The sequence below is a fragment of the Ursus maritimus genome, unplaced genomic scaffold (genome assembly GCF_017311325.1).
Source record: "Ursus maritimus isolate PB19 unplaced genomic scaffold, ASM1731132v1 scaffold_3, whole genome shotgun sequence".
Classification (NCBI taxonomy): domain Eukaryota; kingdom Metazoa; phylum Chordata; class Mammalia; order Carnivora; family Ursidae; genus Ursus; species Ursus maritimus.
This window is the reverse complement of record NW_024425563.1, coordinates 69,473,892-69,491,032: the sequence shown is the minus strand read 5'-3', so window position 1 is coordinate 69,491,032 and position 17,141 is coordinate 69,473,892. Positions and strand designations below refer to the sequence as shown.

General features: G+C 41.0%; 1 protein-coding gene across 1 annotated transcript in view; it reads right to left on the bottom strand.

Annotated features, from left to right (window-relative positions):
• The window catches only part of CDK6 (cyclin dependent kinase 6), a 228,384-nt gene that overhangs the window by 62,016 nt on the left and 149,227 nt on the right, over nucleotides 1–17,141 (bottom strand). Inside the window, exon 4 of the mRNA XM_040644275.1 lies at nucleotides 883–992. Within this exon, the coding sequence (XP_040500209.1) occupies nucleotides 883–992 (110 nt within the window). The remainder of the gene's footprint in view (nucleotides 1–882; nucleotides 993–17,141) is intronic.

Genomic DNA, 17,141 nt, shown 5'->3' with positions numbered 1-17,141 from the left:
CTGAATTTGGTACCTGCGTAGGGATTATTTTTCGGGCAGATCTTTATTATATTGTTTGGCTATTTCTTATGACCTGAAAAATCGAACAAATGAATCACAGACTCTCAGAGTCAGAGGTCCCTGGAGGTCATCTAGCCCACCACCCACTCTATTAATGCCACAGAAAACACCTCCAATGTGTGCTGTGGTCCAGTGTGTTCTTGCACACCCAGTGAGAATGCACTATTTTCACAAACCCCAATCTTCTCTTCAGATAATGCCTAATATTAGATTTTCCCCACGTCTGAGCAAAAACCTTTCTTTCTGTCATTTCAATATCCCTGGCCCTTGTTGTGCTCTCTGTCATGCCTGAATGTGTCTAATCTGTCCTCATTCTGACAGCATTTTCAGTATTCTGAAGCACTGCTGACATCTTCCCCGCCCTGTCCTTGTCACCCTGAACACGTGTACGCAACTATTCTCATCAACAAAACTTCCATACAGGTAATAGCCCTGGTCCTTCTCCTGTGGACAGGGTCCACCTTGAGGACACTTCTATGTTCTAACATCACCAATAAAAATAAGTTGTAAGAACAATGGCATGTTTCTTTCCAAACAAGAGCTTCCAAGAGCTGGAAGCTGGAGTCCTACAAAGCTACACTATTTAGGACTGAGAACTCGTTTCCAGGACAGGCTTAGATGTGGTAGCCCGAAGCAGGTGGATCTGGATATATATATATATCTCCATACATATATACATACACACACATACATATATATATATGTATATATATATCTCATGACCTTATTTGAAACAGAAATGCTATGCTGCCACTTAATTTATCAAAGACCCAAAAAGTCTCTTTCCAAGGAAGACAGAGTGAAACAAAATGCATTTCTTACTTTCTACGAAACATTTCTGCAAATATGCAGCCAACACTCCAGAGGTCCACGGGGGTGGCGTAGCTGGACTGAAGCAAGACTTCTGGAGCTCTGTACCACAGCGTGACGACCTGCAACGGCAAACGGACCTGAGTGTTACCGAGGAAGACGGCTGGTCGCTTCGACTTCTCATCTCAGCTGGTTTAATGCCAGCTCAGAACGAGTGCCTGGCATCATATGGGGACCCTGAGATAGAAGCAGTAAGTAACTCGGATTCATCGCTGACAGGCCAGGAAATGACATCACCCCCACAACCTGGGTTCCCACCTCAGACTCTGTTTCTTACTCGGATGGTAAAGTAACTGAGTTTCAGAAAGCAAAGCAAAGACCTATACAAACACAGATCTTAACACTATTATTTTTTTCCTAAGGGGCTTAAAAAAAACAATAAATGGAAAACAGGTGTTGGCAAGGGTTCCAGCTCAGTGCCTACGTCAGCATTATCGGGGAATCAGAAGAGGATTCCAGTGGCTGCTGGATGTTGACCCTGAAGTATAAAGAGCACCCAGGACAAGTCAAAACTACTCTTATCATGAGACTGTGGGGAATCAAAATAAAGCCCCCTTCAATGCCACTCTTTTCAGAAAACAAATAAGAAACCAAGAACTTACAAGAGAATGTAGAACTCAATTATTTACACCATGTGTAGAAAAAGTCATCCAGAGGCCAGGCTTCTCCAATAGGAAGAACCTCACTTAATACAAGAGTAGTGTGTAGTAGCAGATGAAACAAACACCACCCTGACTAGTTCTGCAAGGCTGACAGGTCAGGAAACAGATTTATAGGCTTCAGATTTATACCAGTATATAGGGGTTCAAGAGCTTCTCTTTCGGGGGGAGCAGAGATTCTATGGATGCCTGAAATAAAGGAATATTCTTTACTGTCAGATAAGGAATTCAATACATAAATCTATTACATAAGCACTTTACGTTATTCAGATTCCTTTTATCCTTACTTATTGTTTTGTCTCATTGCACTTTTGGCGACATCTATCTCAATTTCCTACAATTCTCCTTTATGTATTTTGATGTTGTAGTCCTTGGTGCATTCAGATTGCAGTCGCAATTCTCCAGAACATGATTGCCATCTATTTCCTTCCTTCCTTGTACACACACGTTGCTCCTCCCAGCAAGAGATGGAGTCTGGGGCACCTGGGTGGCTCAGTTGGTTAAGGGTCAGATTCTTGGTTTCGGCTCAGATCAGGATCTCATGGTCTTGAGATGGAGCCCTGAGTCGGGCTCTATGCTCAGCGTGGAGTCTGCTTCAGATTCTCTCTCCCTCTCCCTACCCCTCTCTCTCTCAAATAAATACATTTTAAAAATCGTAAAAAAAAAAAAAAAGAGAGAGAGAGAGAGAGAGAAAGAGAGACAGAGTTTAAGTCACCTGCCATTGAAACGGAGTGGTCTTGGTGAGTTGGTCGACTAAACTAACAGAATGTATCTGAGACTACCAAAACAAGGTTAGAAGAAGCCTAGTAGTCTGGGCCTCTTTTTTTTTTTTTTTTTTTTTTAAGATTTTATTTTTAAGTAATCTCTACATCCAATGTGGGGTTTGAACTCACAACCCCAAGATCAAGAGTCACATGCTCCATTGACTGAGCCAGCCAGGCGCCCCATAGTCTGGGGGCCTTTTTGAATGCTTGCTTTTGAGACACTTCCTCCGGAGTCCAAATGCCATGCAGTGAGAAGCCCAAGAAGATGTTTCAGAGGACAGCCCCAGCTGAATTCTCAGCTTAAAGCCATGCGAGTGAGCCATCTTGGACTTTCAAGTTGGACTGATCCCCCAGAAGACCGTGGCCTGCCCCTGCCAACGTCACAGGGAGCAGAACTGCCTAGTAGAGTCCAGTCAACTCACAGGATTATAAGTGATAATAAAATGATTGTTGTTTTAAGTTTTGGGGGAGTTTATACAGCAATATCTAACTGAAACAAGATTCTTGACTGGTTCCTCCTCTTCATCTCATTTAATAGGTTTTGCTTTGGATTCACACGAGAGGTCAAATTTTGTGTAAGGGTTATCTGGTTGATATCTAATGAAGGAATAGTGGTGATGTAACAAATTTAAAAAAGGAAGCAAACAAAAACCAAATAGTGTTACTCAGTTATCACTGGCTCTGAAGTATCTTTCTAGCAGCATATCCCATAGTATCCCCATAACCTTTACAGCCTTGTCACATATTAGACCACAGCACTGGGTCTCCACTCAGTGCTTCAGAATCACCCACGGGGATTTTAGAAAAATATGTGTCTGGGGTGCCTGGGTGGCTCAGTTGGTTAAGCGTCTGACTCTTGATTTTGGCTCAGATCATGATCTCAGGGTCATAGGATAGAGCCCCTTGTTGGCCCCCTGCTCAGCAGGGAGCCTGCTTGAGATTCTCCCCCGCTCCCTGCTCTTGCTCGCTCTCTCTAAAATAAATAAATAAATAAATAAATAAATAAATAAATAAATCTGAAAGAAAGAGAGGAAGGAAGGAAGGAAGGAAGGAAGGAAGGAAGGAAGGAAGGAAAGAGAAAGAAAGAAAGAAAGAAAGAAAGAAAGAAAGAAGAAAAGAAAGAAAAGAAAAGAAAAGAAAAGAAAAGAAAAGAAAAGAAAAGAAAAGAAGAAAGGCAGACAAACATGTGTCTTGGCCTTCTCTCCCTCACTGAATTAGATCTCCATGGTGGGGGGCCTGGAGTTCTTCTTTCACTTTTTTATTTCTTCTCTCTCTCTTTTTTTTTTTTTACAATGTTTTTCAGGTAACACTAACCCTTGGCTAGGTGTGAGCACCACTCAATTATATAAACATACGCTCCAGCTCCTGCCTCCATGCTTTAGTTGGCACTGTTCTAGTCTGGGAAGCTCTGCCTTCTCCTCTCCACATGTGGAAATTCTACTTATCCTACAAAGCCTGGCTCTGATGCCATCACGTCCCTGAACCCACTGCCACCTGAAAATCATACCTTGTAACACAGTTCATTGTATGGTTCGTTCCAGAGGACATAGAACCGATTTTATCCATAAATACCCATTACAATATTGCTCACAGAACAACTGTGGTTTACCAAATACCAAATTGACAATTTTAAGGCAGTCATTGCTAGAAGATATCTGGGCAAAATTCAATTATCACTCATTCCCCAGAAAGAAGGTACGTACTACATTTGCTAAGAAGAGCATCCAGTTCTGGGCTCTAGTTTTTACTTGCATAATTTATTTCTGCTTTATTAACATTTCTAGCTGGGGGAACATTTCCCTGCTTCTCTGATATACTGCAAAAAAAGGTATATGTGTAAATGGTCCGTAAAGTTCTGCTCAGTGGCTTATAGACATACACAGTGCACAGGCACACACCCACCTTCTTAATAAAGTCTAGCATCATATGGGATGAAAATGTTAATCTGAATATTGCATTGTTTTAAGCTGTTCTAAGGAGGCTGTGATTTCTGACTGATTACCCATCCTAAAACACTTTAGTAGGAATGGTATTGTTTTAGTGCTTTAATCACAGTGTACCTACTATGACCATCAAACAAATGTGTAGACAGGTAAAACAGTAACTATATTGATATGTTTGGGAAGTTGTTTCAAAACTTAGTTACCACTCAAAATGGATAATTAATTTTTATCAAATACTTAAAAATATCTATTAATAATGACCATATGATCATTCTCCTTCATTCTATGAACGGTGTATTAATTATTACATCAGTAGATATCCTAATACCATACAATCCTTGCCTTTTTGGAATAAATCATTCCTAATATTAATGTATTATTCTTTTAACATTGGCATATTACTATTTTAATAGACCCTTGGATTCTATTTGCTAATACTTATTTAGAATATTAACTTATATTCCTAAATCAATCTGACCTACAGTTTTATTGTTTATGTTAATTTTTCATGTTTTGATATTAGAAGTATGGAAAGTTTCTATCCTTCTCTATATTCTGGAATAATATAAACAACATCAAAATAATCAGTCTCTTTTTTAATTTTTCATTTTATTTATTTATTTTACCATTTTATTTATTTATTTGACAAAGAGAGAGAGACACAATGAGAGAGAAAGCACAAGCAGAGGGAGAGGGAGAAGCAGGCTGGGGCTCGATCTAGGGCCCTGGGATCACAACCTGAGCCGAAGGCAGATGCTTAACCAACTGAACCACCCAGATGTCCCCAATCATTCTTTTAAAAGGACTCACTCATAAAACCATCTGGGTCTGGATTTTCGTTAGCAGTTACGTCTTTAACAATCTTTTGAATTCATTCTTAGTCTGTTTAGGTGTTAATCTCCTTTTGAGTCAATTTTGGTAGTGATAAAGGATTTTCCCATGAAAATTCTTAGTCTAGATTTTAAAATGTGTTGGCTTAAATTAGTACATAGTATTTCCTATTAATTACTGTCATGCTGTCTGTTTCCTCGGTTTTCTGAGAAGAAAACTGTATTTTCTTTCTTTCTTTTTTTTTTTTAAAGATTTTATTTATTTAGTTGACAGAGAGAGAGACAGCCAGCGAGAGAGGGAACACAAGTAGGGGGAGTGGGAGAGGAAGAAGCAGGCTCATAGCCAAAGAGCCTGAGGTGGGGCTCGATCCCATAACGCCGGGATCACGCCCTGAGCCGAAGGCAGACGCTTAACCGCTGTGCCACCCAGGCGCCCCTGTATTTTCTTTCTTAATGTTGCATATTTTCATCTTCTCTTTGTATCAGTCAAGTTTTCTAGGAGTTTAGTTATATCATTTATAGAAAAAAAACTGACATAGAGTTTTATTTACATTTGGGGAGAATTATTGTCTTATTTTATAATTTATTGTTTTCTACTTTTATTTTTATAAATTTCCCCATGCTAGTTTCTTTGTTTGCACCTGCCTATCTACCTGAATTGAAACTTGAGTTATTTTTAATTCTAATTAATGATAGAACATATTATTTAAAGAATATGTAACTTACCTTTAATTTTCTCTTTAATCCAAGAGTAAACTACTTTGAAGAATAAAATCATTTAGAAAAGTGTTTTAAAATGTCCATATGGTCAGGTTATTTATGGTTATCTCTTAATTGCTGGATTTCCAGCTCTAGAAATTCATGGCTAGAGAATGTAACCTGTATGATTTCTACTTGGTAAAATTATTTTTTTATTTTATTTTATCTTTTAAAGATTTTATTTATTTATTTATTTATTTATTTATTTATTCATTTATTCATTTATTCATTTATTCATTCATTTATTTGAGATAGAGAGCATGTGTGTGCCCAAGCGTGGGGAGGGGCAGAGGATGAGGGAGAGAGAATCTCAAGCAGACTCTGGCTGAGTGTAGAGCCCCACAGGGGGCTTGATCTCAGGACTCTGAGATCATGACCTGAGCCAAAATCAAGAGCCAGATGCTTACCCGACTGAGCCACCCAGGCGCCCCTACTTGGGACACTTTGTTACTACTTTCTGTAGGACTATGGGCACACCCGGTTTTGTGTCAGAAGGTGTCAGGGGAGTAACTCTCTTTCTCTTTTTTTTAAAGATTTATTTATTTATTTTTAGAGAGAGCAAGTGAGTGAGGGGGGAGGGGCAGAGAGAGAGAGAGAGAGAGAGGGAGAGAATCCTTGAGTAGACTCCCTGCAGATCAGAGAGCCAGACTTGGGGCTTGATCCCAGTACCCTGAGATCATGACCTGAGCTGAAATCAAGAGTTGGACGCTTAACTGACTGAGCCACCCAGGTACCTCGGGAGTAACTCTCTTTTAAGTGCAAAGTTCTTTCCTGGGGTGCCTGCGTGGCTCAGTCGGTCAGGCATCTGCTTTCGGTTCAGGTCAAGATCTCAGGGTCCTGGGATCCAGCCCCGTGTCAGGCTCCCTGCTGAGCGGGCAGTCTGCTTCTCCCTTTCTCTCTGTGCTCTCTCGCTCTGACTCTTGCTCTCTCTCAAGTAAATAAATAAAGATAAAACCTTAGAAAAAAAGTGTAAAGTTCTTTTCTAATATGAGTTTGTCTCATATAGATCCTTATATTTTTCTATACTTTGTCAAACTCTGGAAGAGAATTGCATTTTTGTTTTCCTTCTCCCAGAATCTCCTTATATTTCTAAGGGTTTCTGCCCTACACACATTGGCCTTATATTTTGGTAAATAAAATTTATGACAGCAAAAATATTATTAAGAGATAACAATTTAGATGCTGGTAGACATAAGATATAAATACACAAATCCTAGTAAGTCAGTTATAAAATATAATGTAAAAAGGATACCATTCACAATAGTAACAAAAAATATAAAACATTGAAGGATTAAAAAAAAGGAAAATCTACATAAGTAAAACGGTATACTATTGTTGAAGAACTTAAAAACTAAATAAATGATGAGACAGACCATGACTAAGATGGGAAAAATATAAGGATAATTGTCATTCCTGTATTAACAAGAAAGTTTAAGACAATGTAATGATTTGGGGGAGGAATTTAACTCTGACAATATGGGGCCTCTGACAGAATAATGCTTAAGAAGAGCCAAAAATAGTTTGAGAAATAAGGATGAGGAAGATCTGCTCTCTGTTACCAAAACATACTCTAAGGTACAGAAAACAAAATAGTAGGTGCTAACAGGTTAGAAAGTCCAGAAAGAGACTGATCTATTTATGGGGTTTAACATTCCTATAGGTGCTGAATTTCATCTTAGTGAGAGAGAAAATGTACTTCAAAGCAAGACAACTGGTCATCCATTTGGAAGAAAGTTTCATCTCTACTTTGCACCATGCATAAGAAGAAATTGTATACTCATAAAAAATCTAAGTGTAAAAAGTAGAGCTAGAAAACTGTATTAGAAGAAAACAGAAGAGGACCTTGGGATATGGAGGCCTTTTTCAGCATGAAGGCAAATCTAGAAGCTTGAGATGAAAAGATTAACAGATCCAGCTATTTCAGACTGCAAGTCTCTTTGGCAAACACTATAAAATAAAGGTAAAGACAAATAACAACCTGGGATAAAACACCTAAAACAAATTACATAAATAAAACAACAGAAAAATGGATAAAGACTACAAAATGATAGTTCACAAGAAGAAACACACTATCAAAGATAATCTCATTAAAATAAAGCAAGCGAGGAATAAAGGAAGAAAGTCATCACAATAAAGGGGTATCGTTTTGCCTGAAATGAACAGAATGACACTATTCCCAGTTGGCCATGGTTTGGGGAAACGGTTTCAAACCATAAATTGGCACAACCTTTTTAGAGGACAATCTGACAGTATTTATAAGATGAATAGTGCCCATGTCGCCGAACCAGAGTTCCACTTGCAGGAATTTATCCAGAATATTCAGTCTAGTATACAAAGAGGTATTCACAAGGATGTTTACCCCACAGTAATTTCCAATAGGGGAATATTATTCAGCCATCAAGCCATCAAAAAGGATGAGCTACATCTCATCCCCGCTCATTTGGTGCTCCCACAGAAAGTGTCCATGATATACTGTTTTTGGAACTGTGGGAAATACATTCTAATTTTTATTAACAGATTATGTGTGGGTGGAATACCGTAATCATATACGCATACAGAAATGTCTGCCAGGACTCTCTACAGGACACGAAGCTTTCAATGAACAGTTGCCACAAAAACATGGCCAAGGAGGTTGAACGTGGAAAGGAAAAGGGGCTGGAGGATGATTTCAGGGCACAAGATCAGTCAGGTGCTGTCAGTAAGCACATTTTATAGCTGAGAAAACGGAATTTCAGAGAGGCTGAGTCATTTGGCCAGAAACACCAAGCTGAGATGTGGGGGAGCTGGGATTCTCCCAGGACCGTCTGCTTTCAACTCTGTGCTTCTTCCTCAGCATCCAACACGAGACCCTCACTTCTGCATTCCAAACATACACAAATCAATAGGCAAGCCCGCAGGTTGTAAATAGATAACCAAGAGGAAAATATTGTAAATTTACATAGAGATATTTTACTGGGAACTTTAAAAGAGTTTACAGTTACAGATCTCAAAAACTCAGCTATCCTTTGGCGTTAAATTATTTCCTTTAAAAAAAAAAAGGTTTAAGAAAAAGGTTTCAAAATTCAGTTCTGAACAACACCAGCGCCCTGAATGGTAGGACTTTTTTTTTTTTTTTTTTTTTATTTTATTTATTTCTGTGACAGAGAGACAGCCAGCGAGAGAGGGAACAAAAGGAGGGGGAGTGGGAGAGGGAGAAGCAGGCTCCCAGCAGAGGAGCCTGATGTGGGGCTCGATTCCGGAACGCCGGGATCACGCCCTGAGCCGAAGGCAGACGCTCAACGACTGCGCTACCCAGGCGCCCCCCCCCTTTTTTTTTTTAAGATTTTTATTTATTTATTTGACAGAGACAGCCAGCGAGAGAGGGAACACAAGCAGGAGGAGTGGGAGAGGAAGAAGCAGCCTCCCAGCAGAGGGGCCTGACGTGGGGCTCGATCCCCAAACGCTGGGATCACGCCCTGAGCTGAAGGCAGACGCTTAACGACTGCGCCACCCAGGCGTCCCTGAATGGTAGGACATCTATTCGTCAAATTCTCATTTAATAATTTCAATAAAAAAAGATGAAAAAAATCTCTTCGGTAGCCCTAAGATTTTCGGTTGGTCTGTGTGTAAATAATTTTAACAGTAAGAGGAATCAGATTTATTAATTAGGTGTGTTCTTATATTCTGTTTGAACTATTAGCATTTGACTACAGAGACACCTTTTTGGTTTAATATTTGTGGAATTCAACATGTTTGAATTCCAAAAGAAAGTATGAATTGTACAATACTTATATTTCTAGTTAATTCTCTAAAAAAATAAACCCAACAATGTCCAAGGACTTCATTTAAAAATAACAAATTACTACTTTTTGTAATAAATATAAATCTAATAGTTGTTCCCTAGTTTATGTAATATTATCTCATATGTCAGCAGTGTCCCCAGTTTTAATTTGCTAATTTATGTGGCTGTTCCACATTCTCTGATCCAGAGTCCTTCAGTCCTCACTTTACATCACTGTAATCTAAAATATCTCAAATGATGACAATTTCTGCAATTTCATGGGGTTTAAAATATTTAAGTTCCAAGTTTTTGAGAACAAATTGTAACAATTTTTCCTGACAGTAAAATATAAATTCTATTTGCTTTGGAATTATTACACTTCTGTGCCTCTATAATTTTCTTTCTTTTTTTTTTTTTTTTAAAGATTTTATTTATTTATGTGACAGAGAGACAGCCAGCGAGAGAGGGAACACAGCAGGGGGAGTGGGAGAGGAAGAAGCAGGCTCACAGCAGAAGAGCCTGATGTGGGACTCGATCAGAAGAGCCTGATGTGGGACTCGATCCCGGATCGCCAGGATCACACCCCGAGCCGAAGGCAGACGCTTTAACGACTGCGCCACCCAGGCGCCCCTCTATAATTTTCTTACGGAAGACTGCCTAACTTAAAACCAGTTTGTCACACGTAAGCAGATTTATTAATTTTTACTTCAAAGCTTTTTAAGGCATGGACAAAACTGAAAAAAATGTTTCAAGGTTTTAGTGTATGAAATAAGGAATGTTCTCAACAATGTAATCAATTCTGCCTGAAAGTTCTCTATGTTTAAGAATTCTAAATATTCTTAAAAACAAAATATCACAGTGAGTTTAAATTTAAAAACACGTAGAGAGAATCAATGAATGCAATGCATAAAGATCAACATTTAGAAATCTATGACAAAGGTAGCCTCTTTGATACATGATAACAATGCAGTTGTCTACTAAGCAAAGACAACAATAGGAACTACAGAGTTTAGTGGTTGGAGCCAGCTGGAACCAAAGCAAATACGATGTTTATTACAATCATTACATGTATTAACAGACTCTAGAGGTGCTGAATGGATTTGGCAACAGAAGGGGGAGAGGAAGACGGGGGGAGGGGGCCTTCAAGGATATTTACCCAAGTGGATGTATCTGTTTAAACTGCTTTGATCTCTAGTCACAATTTTTTGAACCAGTCCAATAACAGTATAAGATAAAGTAGAGCCAAAGCCAACTCTGACTCAAAATATATCACAGCAAACCACTCCTACTTAATATTCGATTTAGCAGTCTTTTATTCATGTTCTTTTCACCAAGACCCTGAAAATACTTTGTAGCTATTATCTGAAGCATCTTTATTATACGGCTACATTCATGAAGAGTAGAAAAGCACATCACGAACGCTGCGCGAGTCATCTTTCTTTTGCCTCTCTGGATGGTCTCTGCCTTTGGGGGGGGGGTGGATCTGTACCTGCCCCATGCCTCCAGCTTCTTACTGGGTTTGGCCAACAGGAAGCCTGGGCAGGAGTTCAGGGAGAGGGAAAAGAGTGAGGCAGAGTCTTTGACTCCCTGATTCAAACTGAGGGCTGCTGGAGGGGAGGGGGGTGGAGGGATGGGGTGGCTGGGTGATGCACACTGGGGAGGATATGTGAGGATATGTGTTGTGGTGAGTGCTGTGTATTGGGTAAGACTGATGAATCATAGACCTGTACCCCTGAAACAAATAATACACTATATGTTAATTTAAAAAACCCCAAAACCCCCTCAAAACAACTCCCTGATTTCCTCATTGTCTAGAGCTGGCTGTGCGGCCACTGCAAAGTCTCTGTCCATCCTGGGCACTACCTGACTCCAGGAACTGCTCCCCCTCTTCCCGTCAAGCTTGGGAATGGTAAAAGCTTGGCTGCAACTGAGACCCAAATTCCAGCACCATCCACTGCACTTCCCCTAAACCCCCTTTGTAAATCTTGTCTCTGTAAACAAAACTTCCTTGAATTATTTTGAGTCTGCAATGGGACCCATTTCCTCGTGGGACCTTGACTAATACACTCAGTTTGCAGATGAAGAAACAAGCACGATGGCAAATTCTCGTCTAAGCCTCATTTATCTCTCCGTCAATGAAGGCATTTAGACTAGATGATCTGTAAGGTGACTTCTGTTAGCATTCGAAGAGTCCCTACATCATGTGGCAATGGTCATGAAGTTTTAACAAGGTATATACTGTAAAGACCCAAGAGTTCTTATCTTTGGACGTCCTTGCCTGTCCTTTGGTTTAGCAATTACTTAGGGAGGCTATCAGTGCAGTGATATTCTCCTTCCGGGTCCGCTTCCACATCACGTCTCAAATGCAAACTTAGATAAGGATTTCTGAGGAATACGGACACAACGCCGAAGTGAAGGCTTTCTGAACTATGCTCTAAACTGTGTATTTGCTTCACACCAATATAAAACTCTCTGGTATGTGTGTTTTTTCCTTCCAGAAGACTACTACGGTTTTGCAAAGTGAAAATCAAAATTAGTGGCAATTTCACTGACTTTTCTCAAAGGGTCTCAAAATTCAGTTCTTTAAAGTTATACATTTAAATGAATAGCATAATCAGAATTCCAATTCTGCCAAGCCAGTTCAACGGAACCAATTAAGACTTAAATACCAATAAAAGTTAACACACAAAGTACTTTTCAGCAAATAATAATGGAGTCATCTCAAAAAGACTCATTTATAATCTAAGGGCTAGAACAAGATGTTTTGATAGATGAAATGACAAAAAGTGGTCAAGGTCTACACAAAAATGAGATTCTCAGCACTAAGCACTGCGCCAGTAACGATCTTGGCCTCTGCTCTGATGTATCCATTATCAGGAGCAAGGCCGTCTGTTCTTCCCAGGACCTAGAGCTGTCCCGACTCACAAATGGAGCTGCTGGCTCCCGTCTAGATGTGATTTCCAACCACCTGGCCATTGCTTCTGGGGTTCTCTCTGTGGGATATTCTTTCCCTGAGTCTCTGTAGGTCTGAATCCTCACATACCACTTCTTCCACGAGGCCTTTCCTGCTCTCCCATCTGGGAATGATCGCTGTCTCCTGAACTTGCACCACATTTCTTTATTTTTTAGTTTTTTAAAAATGATTTTATTTTGAGAGAGAGAGGGAAGGACCACACGTGCACAAAAGGGGGAAAGGGTAGAGGGAGAGGGAGAGAGAGAATCTCAAGCAGACTCTTTGCTGAGCTCGGAGCCCGAGGCGGGACTCCATCCCACGACCCTGAGATCATGACCTGAGCTGAAATCAAGAGTGAGACGCATAACCGACTGAGCCACTCAGGCGCCCCCAAGTTCCCCACATTTCTATAGCACTTGAACCTTCTATTTTCCATTATAGTCATTCGACTTATTGGTCACAGTGTATGATCAGTGTCATGCCTGAAAGGTGCTCAGTAATTATCTAATGACTGGATACATGAATGAAGCATAGTGAACTCTCAGGGGCAGCACTGATGGTGGATAGAGGCACTCGGCTAGCCTGCAGAATATGGGGACAGTAATGTCTAATAATAATTGGGTACTTTAGAGTAATCATATATCTTTAAAAAAGAAATGGGATCTGTGGAGGGAGGTGAGGCTGAACCCAATTTGATTTGGCGGATGTGTAAGAAGACTCGAAGGGCAATGGCACACGGTAACCTAGCTGAGATGGGTGTTCCCTCCAACGTGGAGATGGAAGGAATCTCTGGGGACAAGTCATTCAGCAGTCAGGGGCCTGTGTACTGTGCTCCAGGGGCAGTGATAATGACCCACTAAAGGATGGACAAAGGTGGAGTTCAGAGATCCAGGCTTCAGACCTTTCATGATACCAGTGGTCCTTACCATCTCTTGCTGAGTCTTACATCTCTCTCTCATTTTGCTAATGTTTTAACAGATCAACCTAAAAAAGGTCTTACTTCAGACATCAAGCCTTAAAGGTCCAAGTGAGCTTCAATTCAGTTCATCATGGGAGTGTCCACTGTCAGTCCTGGACAGTGGTCCAGGCAAGTCAAATGAGTTCGCCTTAAAACAATAGGAGTGGGGAGTGGGCTGCAGTGATTTAAATGAGAAATTCGAGGGTCTTGTCCTAGAGTTCCTCCCACTCCCTAGAGTTTCTTCCCCCATCAGTCCCTTAATATAATTCTTTTCTTTAAGGCTAAGATCCTCAGGAGTTCCGCTTCTTCCATGATGCAGAACCCCTGGGGAGCATCACACGTGGATGCCCTTGAGGACCACACTGTCGCCAGAACTCTGCAGACCCGCAGATCCAACTGTCTCTCCTGGACAGCACCATGTGGTACTCCCAGAGGGATTTCAATTTCAAAATGCACACACTGGCTTTTCCTGAAACCTGCTTCTCCTCTCGGATCCCCTCTCTCTCTGTAAGCAAAATTGCCACCTACCCAAGTTCCCCTCCCGACCCATCTCCACTCTCAGTGAGGCTACCAGATCCTGACGATTCCATTGTGCCCACCTGTGTCCTCTCCTGAGGGCCACAATGACTTCCTCTGGGCTCTTTTCCTACCAGTCGGCCTCCTTCCACTCCGTCCTCTCTACTGCATCTGAAGCCACGCTCACCACACTTCTGCTTAAAATCCATCCATTCTCCAGAGCTTTTAGGGTCAAGTGCAAATCCAGTCTACCCACAATGCCCTTACGATCTGGCTCTCGTCCTCTCTAGTTTTATTGCCTGCTCCTCCTTCACACGAATGCTTTCCTCAACCTGCTCAGAGGCTTCATGGTTGTTCAACATGCGTGCCGTGTCATGCCTCATGGCCTTGCCATATGCTGAGACCTTTCTCTGGAATGTCTTCTCACAATACCATTCTTAATTCTTATGAACCTTGCCCCACCTAGTCCTTCCTAGCAACACGTAATCCCAGCACTTATCACACTGTATCCCATTCATTGTGTACTTACTGCCTACTAGACCCAAAGCCAGCCCTTTGAGGGTAGAGACCATTTCTAAATGCACTTTCCACCCACTGCACCTCCCAGAGCACTGTGTACAGCAGGCACAAAATAAATGTATATTCCAACAAATATATGGGTAGCCAGAACATAGCAGAATGGAGGATTAGGCTTCTATTACAGCATAAATTTACAAACCATGGTCATGTCCCCATACCTACATCAGGTATTTTAAGGGTCCACAAACACCATCCTTCAGTCAACACGTGACTTTTTAAATAAAGTTGAAGACCATTTTAGTTTTGTAGAATGAAGTTTCAAAAATGCCTAAAGGGCCCATGTTTTCCCTCAGGCTGTACTGTTTAAATTTCATCTTGAACTTATGAAACTTAAAATAGTTACCACTTGCTAAATGTCTTTTACGTTTCAAGTAACAAACTAACTCTCTTTTTAGAAGTACAGTATAGTGTAGTTTTGATTTTGACACTAAATAATCACACACTGGATCTCTCTCTGCCTTCACCATAGAAACCAAGCAAATATTTGTAGACATTCCTTCAACCTTCACAGATAAGTAGAAATGAAATTATTCTGCGCACAGGATATGGTAGGCTGTGGAGCTCATCGCTTCCTTTTGAACACTGTTTTAACTCTTAAGAAAATCTATATGCTCTGGGAGGCAACTTAATCACTCAGATTTGTAAGAGAATTTAAAAACTGACTGCTTATCATGAGAACAGTCAGATGTCTCTGAAGTCCATGCCTCCCTTGTAAACCTACTGCATGAGCATTGGGAAAGTTATACGGCCGGTGCGAGTCACCAGGGAAATGGCAAAGCATGGTTTTAAAAATCTGAGTTCAGCCTCCAACATTCTCCAACATCTTAAAATTCAGTGGGCACGGCCTTCCCTAAATGAGAAAGATTTGGAGATCCTTAGCAGGAAGGAGCTAAGAAAAGGTCAAGGTGCATTCTGCAGTGCCCACTGCTCCCATCGTCTCAGCTGCTCATCCCCATCTGTAAAGGCTCCCAAAGATGCATGCAGGAAAAGAACTGCAGCCACGCGATTTCCACCTGATCTGGAATACCAGAAAAGAACCACAGGGGATTCTGGAGCTCCCACTACATTTTTGCACTTACAGCTATTAAAGGCAAGAATGAAAGGAAATATGCTTCTGAAGGTTGTCTCATGCTGTGCATTTAAGCAAAATTACAACTCCAAACAGAAAAGAAGAAGGACGTGACCGGGAGAAGCACTTCGCTTGCAGCAGTAGGAACAGGGTAGTTAGACAGAAGGAAGTTATTTTCTAACAAGAACTGTTCAATGGCAGATGGATTGTGGAATTTTGTGATCCTTCCTCCAAAACCTTTTTATTTTCATCCTATCTGGGGGCAAAGAAGTGGGCTAGGGAAGGAGGGGAAGAACACACTGACGGGGTGCAGAAGAGGTAAAGTACTGCGCTGGACTGACTTTCTCTGTTCCCTTACACAAGCATCTGTTTAATGGTACGAGGTGAGAGCCAATGAATCTATCTTTAAAGATAAGGAAGTTTAGACTCAAAGAAGTGAAGAAACTTGCCCAGGACCAATCAGCTAATAAGTGGTAGAACAAGGATTTGAAGTAGGACTTATCTGACTCAGTTTGGTTCTCAGCAGAGTGAATGACCTCAGGTCTTTTTCTTTTTTGTCTTAAGCCTAATGAAAAACTTTAAAAATCTGTATTTCCAAAACAATCATTTTCATAGCAATGTAGGTTTAACAGAAAAGCTGACAAGAATAAAAGAAACTGTCTTTCTAGAACAATGGTGTCCCAAAGGATTTCACCCAGATGGACATCACTTGAGGCATCGAGGTCATGAATGTGCAAATGGCTGGGGCCTGGGTGCAGGTCTCCCTCCCCACATGCTCTGCACAGGGACCTGGGTCTGGAGCTGTGTGCACAAGTGTGTTTCTGCTGACAAACGTTTCATGGCAGCCCTCTCAGAACATTCCTTCCCTGGAGACCACAACAACGTCCTTCCTCCCAAACTTGTTCTCCTTTTGTATTCCCTATCTCTGCAAATGACGGCACCATCTCACCAGTTCCCCAAGTCAGGCTCTTCCTCAAACTCACCCCTCATCCATCTACGCAGACCCAGTGCGAAGAGGGTGCTTTCTCATCTTTACAAGAGAGCAAAATGCACATTTGACTAGAGTTGTGGGAACAGGAAAATGGAAAATAGCACTTGAAGAACCTCCTCACTTCCATCACCCATTTAAAAATGCTGTCCCCCAGCATGGTACTGGCACAAAAACAGACACATAGACCAATGGAACAGAATAGAGAGCCCAGAAATGGACCCTCGGCTCTTTGGGCAACTAATCTTTGATAAAGCAGGAAAAAACATCCGGTGGGAAAAAGACAGTCTCTTCAATAAATGGTGCTGGGAAAATTGGACAGCTACATGCAAAAGAATGAAACTTGACCACTCTCTCACACCATACACAAAGATAAACTCCAAATGGATGAAAGACCTCGATGTGAGACAGGAATCCATCAAAATCCTAGAGG